General features: G+C 36.2%; 1 protein-coding gene across 1 annotated transcript in view; it reads right to left on the bottom strand.

Annotated features, from left to right (window-relative positions):
* Nucleotides 1-5306: 5306 nt before the first annotated feature.
* Nucleotides 5307-12422, bottom strand: part of GABRA1 (gamma-aminobutyric acid type A receptor subunit alpha1) — a 53041-nt gene continuing 45925 nt past the window's right edge. The window contains exons 8-9 of the mRNA XM_061149484.1: nucleotides 9543-9745; nucleotides 5307-5688 (exon numbers count right to left, since the gene is read on the bottom strand). Coding sequence (XP_061005467.1) covers nucleotides 5377-5688; nucleotides 9543-9745 — 515 coding nt within the window. The 3' untranslated portion in view covers nucleotides 5307-5376. The remainder of the gene's footprint in view (nucleotides 5689-9542; nucleotides 9746-12422) is intronic.

Genomic DNA, 12422 nt, shown 5'->3' with positions numbered 1-12422 from the left:
ATTGAGGGCAGGAGGAGAAGAGAGTGACAGAGGATGAGATGGTTGGATGGAATCACCGACTCAATGGAAATGAGTTTGAGCAAGCCCTGGGAGATAGTGAAGGACAGGGAATCCTGGCTTGCTGCAGTCCATGAGGTCACAAAGAGTCGGACACAACTTAGTGACTGAACAACAACAACTAATGCAGAGAAGGACAGCCTTCCATTTCTCTGTGAAATCTTAACACCAAACGTAATATAGCCGCTTAAGTAATGATTACCAAATGAGTGTGTGGATTTGTACAGATACTCCGAAAAAAAGAGCTCACTATTCAGCTGAATTACAAGTTCGACTGGCTGACACATTGACATGTGACAAGCAGTAGTTTCAGAATAAGAATTGAAAGGAAATTCAAAATCAAATCTTTGGCTTTTTGTTGTTGTTACATTGGAATACATAGTAATGTGAGGCTCCTTTCCCCACAAGGCACTGAATATCTGGAGCTGAGGCTAAAGAAACTGGACGTGTGCTGTTTTCCATAGTTCCCATTGCGTCCCTTAATGTGATGTTCTACTTTACACACACATGTTTAGTTCCCTGGCAGTAGGCTTTGTGACTAAGTTTTAATGTGTTATCATCATTGAATAAAAAATATGTCCCTTATCACAGGCAGCCTCCCCAAGACTAAAGTGAAAGAAAGTGAAGTTGCTCAGTCATGTCCAACCCTTTGCGACCACATGGACTTTAGCCTACCAGGCTCCTCCATCCATGGGGTTTTCCAGGCAAGAGTACTGGAGTGGATTGCCATTTCCTTCTCCAGGGGATCTTCCCAACCCAGGGATCGAACCCAGGTCTCCTGCATTGCAGGCAGACGCTTTACCATCTGAGCCACCAGGAAAGCCCTCAAGACTAAAGTGTCTGATAAATGTTGAATTATCTTTCAAAACCTAGCTCACCAAACACCCCACCCTCGCCCTCTCCCACAGAGTCCAAAAGTCTGTTCTTTACTTCTGTGTCTCTTTTTCTGTTTTGCATATAGGGTTATTATTACCATCTTTCTAAATTCCATATATATGTGTTAGTATACTGTATTGGTCTTTATCTTTCTGGCTTACTCCACTCTGTATAATGGGCTCCAGTTTCATCCATCTCATTAGAACGGATTCAAAACCACTACAATATTGTAAAGTAATTAGCCTCCAACTAATAAAAATAAATGAAAAAAAAAAAAGAAAACCTAGCTCAGCTAACGCTTTCATCTGAAGACCTTCCTCATACCACTTTCCAAGTATAAACTCCCTCTGCCGGGCCCATTCATTCGTAATTGTACATCATTTTTAGTGTTACAACTTGGAGTTCACTTGCATTCTCTATTAAATGATGAGCTTTCCAAGAGCATGCGGTTATCTTCATCTCTGTAATCTCAGTACGCACCATAGTAACTGAGGGATTCTAGGGTGTCCCAACTGTTTAGTCAGTGGTTAAGTGGTTAACAACTCACAGGTTGGTATTAGGTCCAAGGCCACTGTCTTATAGTGCAGGACCACTTCAATTCCTCTTATATTTCATCTTAGACATTATTAGTTCCTATAGAGTCAATGAGCTAGCCTTATGAAGAGTGGCAAGATGCCCCTGTTCTGTGTTTCATAGCATCCTTTACTTTTCTTATAATATTTTTATTATTATTTTTGCCTAATTCTTTGTTTTCTTCCCCTATCATAGCTTTTATTTCCTTAAGGATAAAGAACATGAGATATTTATCTCTACATCTCTATCAATTAGCACAATACTTAACACAGGGTAGAGATTCAGCAAATGTTAGTAGAATTTAGTTAAATTAACATTCAGAGTTAATCTATTTGAATAAATCATGGCTGTAATGTAATCACATCAGCTGACTGTTCTTGTTGGTCACAAGAGTGGGATGGATGTTAGAAAACTCGAACAGAAGGTCTTAATGAACAGGTATAATTAAATTCAAACAGATGGTTAGTCATAATGCCAAGTCCATTCTTACTTTGATTCCTTAGATAATTACTATGGTGAGCCTTAACATGGATGTAGTTTGATAGCCAAAATAATCATCATTCACTACATTCATTTTTATGAGAGCCAAGAAATCAATGAGTGTGATTGTTCACCTAGTTTACATGGGCAACTTTATTTGACTTTAGTAAGTCATTTCATTGAGTGATTTTAAAGTATTAATTTTTCTAAATCCTGAATCATTTTTTAAGAAGATACATGTTCCATTTGTAGAAATATAAAAAAAGACACAGAAAGATTTTGCCTCACATGATCTTGTCTGTAGGAACCAGGCGCAGTTTTATGTCTATTGTTGAAATGATTTCTCCATTGTTATTCAAGTGAGTGTATTTTGTTAACTTTTTGCTTATAGAAGCATTAAGGGACATAATAGCTCTGGAGGAGCTTTTAAAAACATAATGCTCAGATTCTTCCCTAAAACTATTAAACCAGTCTCCCAGGAGTAGGTCAGAAGACAAATCTACTGTATTAACAATAGATATGAACAAACTACTATTGATTCAGTATGTTGATTCTTTTCTATCTGTGTTTTATAAATTTTGAGTTTTGGTGCTACTGGTGACAACAGATATTAGGTTTTTAAGAATTTCTCTTTCTGAAAGTGACTCATTTAAAATCACAGTTTAGGATCATACTGTTGACACCTCTTCAAAAATCTTCTGAGTAGCCTAGATTCATGTTAGCACTTGGCACTTTTAGGTGCTCCTACTTGAAAATGTTTTGAAACAGGTAATGGTACTGATAATAGGAAAAGAGAGTCAAGCATTCCATTTTGTTATTGAATAATGTTAACTTTATTATTATAATAGAATACAGTATGACATAAAATTAAGAGCTTTTGCTAAACTCTGTAAAGCAATACATGCATCTGCCATAAACAACCTCGATTCATGTTAGGTTTTATTGCCACTTCACTGCACTGAGGTGCCATAAACATTCAATGTCATCTGTTAAAATTTTTTCCTGGGAGTTAACAGGAACTGTCCTCTATAAGAGTGTATCTCTATTTTCAAGGAAGACTTAACTAGTGTTACATGGTTTAGCAAAGCACTGTAGAAAAGCTACATAGAATCATTTGTCTTTGATAAGTTGTGCAATCAATTTATACAATAGAATACTGTCCATACATACTAACGAACTAAAAAACGATAGAAATGCAGTCATTGCATAGCATAAAGCAGACTAATAAGAAATATACACATCTAATGAGCAAAATACAGACCAAATGTTAGTCATGAGGAGTCTGGAAGATAAAATACTCTTAATAAACACTTAGATTAACGCTAAAAAGAAAAAAAGAAAAAAGAAAAACCAAGATTAACAGCAACACAGAAATTAGAGCCATATTTTACTTTATTTTCTATACATGATATCTACACATGATACCAAAGAATGAAATATCCTTGGTTCAGCCTTTATTGGCCTAGCTCATTGAATTTAGGCAGGACCAAATCAAACAATAAAGCACATTTAAAAATACCAGAGTTTGTTTAGGAAAACACAAACTGTATTTTCCTGTGTTACTGGATAGCAGCTTTTTGAGACAAACATTGCTCAAAACTTGGGTATGGATCCCAACTGTCTTATTTGGTAATTATGACAACAGGTTTATGTCATAGTATTCTAAATGTGGTTAGCCCATGACCTGTGGATTCTGGATGCTAATTTTAAATATCTCTGAAATTCTGTCAGACAAAAGGAGACTTCAAAAATACCTTCTTCATAAATATTTATCTCTAAAATATCTGGGAAGTAATGAAAGAGACTAGAATTTTCATAGGGAGTATGAATGGACCTCTTGTCATTAAAGCCCTTACGTAGTATGCCTACAAATGTATTGCTACAGTATAAATGAAATGTAATATTACTCAATAAAAGCTAGTTCCTGTACATTCTTTAATGTATTTTTATATTTAATGCTACATATGGTACAACACTTATTGAAATAGTTGGTATCAGCAAAGATAGCAGTAATATACAGTTGATTTTCTAGCTCCCACTAATGCTTTTCCACTTTCTTTCTATATTATAAGAGCCTAAAATAGGGAAAAGTGGGATGACTAGAGTGGATAACAACTGATTCACTACTGTACACGGGACAACAGTTTGAATTACAAGCTTTCCCTACATAAGTAGATTTTATACCACATATTGTAAATTCCATCTGATTCCTTCAGACTGTTCTGGTCTTAAATGCAGGCTCTAAAAGTATTTCCATAGTATTTAACAACATTCTAACAGCTAAGAGCGGTGAGTCCTACACAATATTTTAAGAACACAACTTTTAAAAAAGTAAAAAAATGTACAATCTCATGCTGCATATTTACATATATAATTTATATATTCTATATTTGTTTATTAGTCATAAATTTCAATCTAAAGCTTTTAATGTACTGTTATATAAAATAATACATTCAACAATTCTAGAGCTTGCAAAATATTTTTGCCCCTCTAAAAACATCTTCAGAATGAAAATCACGTGATTACTGGATGCATGTGTTATCTGGATAGAGAGAGGGTGGAAAATAAATCTTTTAAAATTGTTCTATCTAAATTTATAATTATTTTTTTCTTTAGTTTTATTGAGTGTATATATCTGTTAGAATGATTCCTCATTGAGTCTACTGGTAAAAGCTCAGATGACAGTAAAGCAGCCTATTTAAAGCATTTGTCTCCATTGGACTAAATGTGCTCTTACAGTGAGACACTGCACCTTTGCCTATGCAATTTCCATGAATTTTAAAATAGCATCTAACAACAAAATAATGCCCTAGGCATTTCTTAAAAGAGAAAGAATGGGAATCTTGAGCTTTGGAAACAAACTGTTAAAGCTATACATAGGTTTAAGAAACAAAACAGAAATGTGAGAAACACATCGTCATTTGTGCAATAAAGACATAGATTTTTTAAAATGTTTCTTCATTAAACATTTATATTCTTTTAAACACCTTCACATAAAAATATTTTTGACATATACAGTATCTTTTTTTTCCTAGAATATTTGGAAATATATATCTACAAATGACCTGGAGTTAAGTTGGATTTTTCTTCTACTTTTCCTCCCATCTTTGGATCTACTTCCCCCTCCTTTTCTCTCTCTTCCCTTCTGTCTCCTTCTGTCATGATTTTGCTCTGTGGCTCCCTCTCTCAGAATCCTGTCTCTCAGCTGTATGCTCTGTTCTGCTCTGGACAGCCAGACAGGGGCCTGTTGTTCTTATATGAATTATGGAAATAAGGAAACCTTCAAATTCTCTAAGACAGAGGCAATAAAGCAGATGGGAATTACCACGTTGAGAACAGAAAGCAATTCCCAGTGCAAAGGACTGAGCAACAGAATGTGAATGACAGGACCTATTGATGGGGGGTGGGGGCTTTTAGCTGAGGCTCTCTGTTTAAATATGTTGCCCAATAGACCAAGTTAAAGATTCCAAATAACAGTGGGAAGGCTATTCTTGACAGTCGGTCAATTTTGCTGACACTGTTAAAGGTTTTCTTCGGTTCTGGTGGTTTTGTTTCCGGCTTGACTTCTTTTGGTTCTATGGTTGCACTTTTAGCAATGGTGGCTAAGCCGGGGTCACCCCTGGCCAGATTAGGGGTGTAGCTGGTTGCTGTTGGAGCATAGGTGTTGTTTTTCTTAATAAGAGGGTCCTTCACTTTCTTTGGCTGTAAAGGAAAGAGTTAAAGTATTTTGTTTAGTAAATTGTGGGAAGCAAGTTTATAAGTTCTTGAGCAAAGTGACCTTTACTTTAGAACTCAAACACGTGCTTTATTTAATATCTAAGGAATGGAATTTATGACAGCATTTTGGGAATAAATGAAAAACACAAACACTAAGGTCTAACTGTAAGATTGACAAGTGACCTGGTGGGACATTTGGTCCAAAATGTCCATAAGACAGTTGATCTGTAAGACATTTGGTTTACGCCAATGGTCCTTGCAATTTGGTCCTATCCAAAATGTCTATGAACATACTGGATCCATGACAAATGTTTTGGGCAGGACCAAATATAAAAGTCCTTTGTTGTTGTTGTTCAGTTGCTAAATTGTGTCCAACTCTTTGTGACCCCATGAACTGCAGCATGCCAGTCTTCCCTGTTGTTCACTATCTCCTAGAGTTTGCTCAAACTCATGTCCATTGAGTCAGTGACGCCATCCAACCATCTCATCCTCTGTCACCCCCTTCTCCTCCTGCATCCAATCTTTTCCAACATCAGGGTCTTTTTCCAATGAGTCATCTCTTCACATCAGGTGATCAAAGTATTGGAGCTTCAGCTTCAGCATCAGTCTTCCCAATATTCGGGGTTGGTTTCCATGGTCCAAATGCCTTATGGACATTTTGGACAGCACCTAATATACTAAACCATGATGACTATAGATAACAATACTGTATCATATACTTTAATATTGCTGAGACTAAATCTTAAATGTTTTCACCACGAAAAGGACTATGTGACCAGTTAGAGATGGTAGCTAATACTCTGGTGGTAACCAATTCATCATATACAATATATCTAATTAATTACATTGTACAGCTTAAACTTACACAATGCTATTTGTCAATTATCTTTCAATAAGGCTAGAGAAAATTTCAGATAAACATTTTCCAGGCTTTCCAATAAAAAAAAATGGGAATAGAAATATTTCCCCACTTATTACATCTATACTTGTGACTCTGGCAGAGTGATGCTGTGCCAGCTTAGGACCCTATCCTCAGGAAGCTTTGCAGCCTCACTCTTTACTCTCTGGAAGCATGCCACAGAAGCATGAAGCCTGGATTAGACACTGAGGGACCAGAGACCATGTCCAGTGAGAGATCCAGCCAGCATCAGGCTCCATATACAGGAGAAAGGCCATTGTAGATTTTCTTGCCCTGGTGCAGGAACTATGTCAGTGAGCCCATATTCAACTAACAGAAATAATATCAGGTTTTTCCCAGCCCAAAATGCTTGGTTCTTGCTTTAGGTCACGAAATTTTGGGGCAGTTTGTTTTGCAGTGATACAAAATTGATGAGCCAATTATTATTTGCTCCTTCTCCTCCGGCTTCCAGTGCATAAATGACAAAGCAGGGTTAGTCAGGATATCCTGGATTCGACTTTTGCTCAATGTTACCTGCTCACTGATGTTATCTGTGTGGTAATTGATAACTGCAGCTTTTCTTAGTTGCTGTCACATAGACACTTCTCAAAAATAAAGTAGGTAATTGTTCAGAGCTATGTGGTCTGATATAGTTGCATATTCTCTAAGAAGTTAGTATTTAATTTAGCAGTTAACCGTATGAGGGTGGATCTTAAGAAGGCCACTATATATTCACTTGAAAATGTGATGCCCTATTGGGATTTTCTTTTTATTTTCAAGTTATACCATGTCAGAGATCAAAACTTTAACTCTCCTGAAAACACTTACCTAGTTACAGAAAAAAAAAAAAAAGGTATCCTCTCTAAATGTCAGGGTGAGATCTGGATCACATTGTGTTCACATGCCCTGTTTTAAGCAAATCAAACTGGCAAAGCCCTGGGGAAGATTTTTACAGAGACAAAAATACATTATAGAAAATATTCTCTTTCTTAATAAGATGCCAGATATGGGAATAAATGTATTGTTTATGTATATGTAGATGTCTATGTACATATGACTATAGCTATATCTATATATGTACACTGTGGATTGATAGAGATTGAAATATTTTATTTGAGACAGCACTTAAAGACTAGTACACAGAAAGAAATCTAAATTCAATTATGAGATCACCAATACCTCAACCCAAATTCTGTGCTTTCCTGATCAAGTTCAATTAATCTAACAATTCATTAACAACTGCAACTGACAAGCCATAGTCAGAAAGACACTGACTTCTTGCAGCATGCAAAGAAAGGATTAGGATAGAAAAGCAACTTTTCCCAATGTTTGCATTTCATTTTTCAGTTGCATATCACTAACATTTGTGTATCATTAATTCTGAAGAACTTTGGTAGAGTGTACCAGTAGTTCTAAGATGTGGATTTTAAAAATGTCTACAGCTAAAGTTCTGGGCTGTGTCTCACAATTTGTAGTGTCTTATGATCACACATCTTCAGGCTCAGTGCTCTTTCCTTTGGGGTTGCCCTTCTGTTCTAGGACAAATGGAGGCCATCAATGGCTAAAGTAAGTATTGGACAAAAACTGTCTCCACTCTCTCACGTCTTTCTCCATCTGGTAACTACAGTTTCTTTTGTCTTGTTTCCTCCCTGCTGATCCTGAGACAAGAGTCTTGGTTTGGAAATTCAGATATGTTTCTTATACTAAGTGAGGATGTGTCAAAGCAAGGTGAATTTTGAGGACCTGGATCTGGTCCATTTTGGTTGCTATAGCATACCCCATACAGAACTTCCTTTGCTTTGAGTTGTGTAGGAGATCACTGGAGTATTCAATAGATCCACCTGTGGCTGAATGGTAAATCTCAAAGAGTTTTTACGTGGCAGCATATTTTCTTTCTTATGTACACATAAATTACTGGTACATCTTAGAATCAGTAACACTATAGATTCTATTAAATGCAGTAGATGTTTCTACAAAGGACCCTCTTTTCTAGTATATCCATGGAGCTGTAGGAAAAACATCATTAAATGAATTTCTTTACTGTAGACCCTCTCAGTCTGTCTAATATACTGTGACTCTTTGACAGTTTTCAGAATTCTGTAAGTGTGTTTGGCAACATAACTGTATTTTTAGAAACCGATTCAGGACATTAGTACTCTTCATTTGCTGTAGGAAATTCCTCCTAGATTACTCCTAGATGTCTTAGAACCTCTGGAATTCTGACTTTGCCTTTCTTTCCACCATCCCAAGACTTTCTTGCCTTTTAACATATTTTTCTTTCAAAGCCCAGAATTAGAAATATCCTCCCCAACTGTGCTTTAAAAGTCACTCCAAAATAGGTTCTAACTGAGAAGAACAGTGATATCCTTGCCTTGATAATTTTCTACAATGTAGAAATTTTGTGAATGTGTTTTGATTCTTAGAGCAATCTTTTGGAAATCTTTTGGAAAAAGAAAATATGTTTCCTGACCTTTACTTTAGTGAAAATTAGAGATAATGCATTTTGCAAGCTCAATTCAGTTGAGTCATTAAAGTAATAACATTTAGGACCAAAGTTATTAGGTTCAGAAAACACCCAAAAGACTATGATTTTCAAGTCACAAAAATTATAATGGTGTAATTGCTCCCAATATCAAGTTTGTTAAAACTGTTCTCACATTAATGGGGACCATAGGAAACCATATTTGAATAGAAATGTTTACCTTTGTGTTTCTCCTTTATTTCCTTCCCTTGACTTTGCACACCTATCCACGGAAACAAACTCCTTCCTTAGCAGTGAGGAAATTCTCAGAGCACTTAATCATTTATGACATAAGAAAAAAACAATCTTCTTTATCCTCTCTCTGCATCCTTCAGCCATTCCCCCAAGCTCACAGATTCCATCTTACAGGTTTAAAAAGACATAATGGTGCTATATCACAGGAGATATTAAAGCATTTACCTTTTCTGGAACCACACTTTTCCCATCCCATGCATAACCTCTCTTGGTGAAATAGTTTACTGTGGCAAACTCGATCAGAGCTGAGAATACAAAGGCATAGCACACTGCAATAAACCAATCCATAGCAGTTGCGTAAGCCACCTTAGGGAGGGAATTTCTGGCACTGATACTCAAAGTTGTCATGGTGAGCACAGTTGTGACTCCTGCAAAGAAAGAAAGTGAATTTTTAGGTTCATACTACAAACTCCCATCACTGAAGTCACCCGACTTGTGTAAAATGAAACATAGGCAGAGTATGTTTTCAAGTTCATCCCGTTTGGTCTGGGATGGATGAGTTTTAATTAAATCCCGGTGTAGTTTGTAGTTCATGGTATGGCAGTACTGAAGGGCAGTTCTTGGAGGGATAAACTGCTCTGCTATTGAGAAGCTGTGAATAAGATAGTGAACTCCCTTAAATAGGCATTTGAACACAGTGCCCTGGGTAGGAAAGGAAATAATATTCCTTCACTGTCACCAACTCTAGGAAAAAGAAAGCAGAGATTGTCACTGTCCAGGATCCATGAGTAATCACTGGATCCTCAGCTCTGTTTAATATTCTACAGAGATAGTGAAGGACAGGGAAGCCTGCCTGCTGCAGTCCATGGGGTCGCAAAGGGTCAGACACTACTGAGTGACTGAACAACTCTTGAATATATAAACCATAAAACCAATAATTTTTTGATAATTGATCATTGACAGATAACTAAATTATCTTAGGATCATGTTTTGTTATGTTATTAACTCTTTGTCTTTTATACTATTTGTTTCTGATTCTTGAAATAGCTGCTCTTCTGAAGAAATTACTGAAATAAGTCTCAGGTGACTTGTTTGAGGTCACATAGTGCAGAAATGGCAAAACCAAATTTGAATACATTCATCTGATTCAGATGTCCAAAGTCTTACTCTTTCTGCTAATGCTGCTATATATCTTCCCTAATCTATGAATCTATCCCAGCTGATTAAAATCACCTCTATTCAAAGCAGTTTTCAAGTCAGTTGCTTTCAGTTTGCTTGTGTGCTCAGTCGCTTCAGGCCTGTCTTGATTCTGTGACCCTGTGAATAGTAGCCCGCCAGACTCCTCTATTAGATTTTTTAGGCAAGCATGCTGGAATGGGTTGCCATAGCCTCTTCCTGGGGATATTCCCAACCCAGGGATCGAACCCATGTCTCCTGAATCTCCTGCATTGCAGGCAGATTCTTTTACCACGGAGCCCAGTTATAGGAGTTTGTATTGGATGATGACATTCAATAATATCCATTTAACAAGTTAATATTTTCAACCTACTATATGTGATGCAATCTATGAGTTAGAATACTGTAAGTCTCCTTTTAAACCATTTGAAAATTTATAGAAAAAAACATCACAGGAACCCAATAACTTAGGCTGCATGGTGTGGAAAAAATCTTAACCTCTTCCAGTAGCTAGTCCCTCACTATTTATTAACTCTATAGCCTTGAGCAGTGAGTTAGCTCCTAGGGACCTCAGTTTCCGTAACTGTAAATGTGGTGACTTACACTTCATTCCCTTGATTGGTATATATCATGGTTGAAATTCTAAGAAAGGAAAACTTTTACACATTCATAAGATTAGAGGATTAAATATAATAATATGTAGAAGCATTTTAAAGATAAGTCAATTATTGCCACAGAAGATATTGTCATCCTATCTGTCTAAAACTCATACCTATGATTCCTCTTTTGATTAATTTTAGAGAATCAGTAGGGTCATGTAGCTGGTAGGCGGCTAAATCTTCTAAGGTACTTTAAACCATCCAATATTCCCAGTTTTCCATGAATTTCAAGGTAACTTATCTTTGCAACTCTATTAGGAAGTGATAGGACTAAGAAGAAACACTGAGATTTTCAGTAAGTCATATTGTTGATACATGGTCACAATTGTAGGGAATAGACTTACTATGAGCTTTGGAGGTGTTGCAGGATATTTTGGGGCATTATCCATATTACATAACCAACAACTGGTTGAAGGAATATTAGCCGGGAAAAAGCCCCCAAATTTACATATTAACTTGAGCAAAGAGCAAAGTAATTAAATGTCAGTATTTGGGGAACAGAGCAACCCAGTTTCAAACCTCAGCTCTGTAATTGCTGAGTAACCTTGGGAAGACTGTCTCACAAGTTTGAACTTCTGGAGTTTTTTTTTGTAATTATTCCCTTGTAATTTAATTTGAATAAGTCGAACTCAGAGGGCTATTGTGAGTATTAAATAAAATAATGTAATAAAGTATTGAGCCTGATACTTACTAAGGGCAAAGTTAATAACTTATTATTGACAGCTTCACTCCTTTTGGATAAATCCCTGCTAAAGTGAATTCCATTTTTTTTTAAATTTTGGTTTATGTGGTTTATGTATCCATAAATTAAAAACAGTTAAGAAAAGCATAAAGAAGGGCATGCTCTGTGTGTGTGTGTGTGTGTGTGTGTGATGTTGTATTAAAATCTGGCTATAGAGAAAGGGAAAAAAATTAAAATGTGTTGAGCATCTATTAAGTTCCAAGTACTGAGGCTGGCAATATACAAATTTTATTTTATTTTCCTCACCTAATCTTTTAAATGGCACTGTTTCATTTTAATTATACTCTCATTTTATAAGTAACCAATACTTAAAAGACAAGATTGAACCAAAAACGTGGTGTATCTGGAATCAAAATCACATGACCACACTGTCTTCAAATAAGAAAGAGCAGGAAGGGTCAACAAGATGATGTTTTAAGACATAAAATGGCTTCAGCTTTGTTGCATTCTGGATGCCATTTAATAAACTGTTGCAAAATATAGCTTTTGCTTTCCTTTTCCTTTTGATATTTTTTCTTCAAATACCTG

Source organism: Dama dama, chromosome 9 (genome assembly GCF_033118175.1).
Source record: "Dama dama isolate Ldn47 chromosome 9, ASM3311817v1, whole genome shotgun sequence".
Taxonomy (NCBI): domain Eukaryota; kingdom Metazoa; phylum Chordata; class Mammalia; order Artiodactyla; family Cervidae; genus Dama; species Dama dama.
Note: the sequence above shows the minus strand (reverse complement) of the source record. Positions and strands in the feature narration are given on the sequence as shown.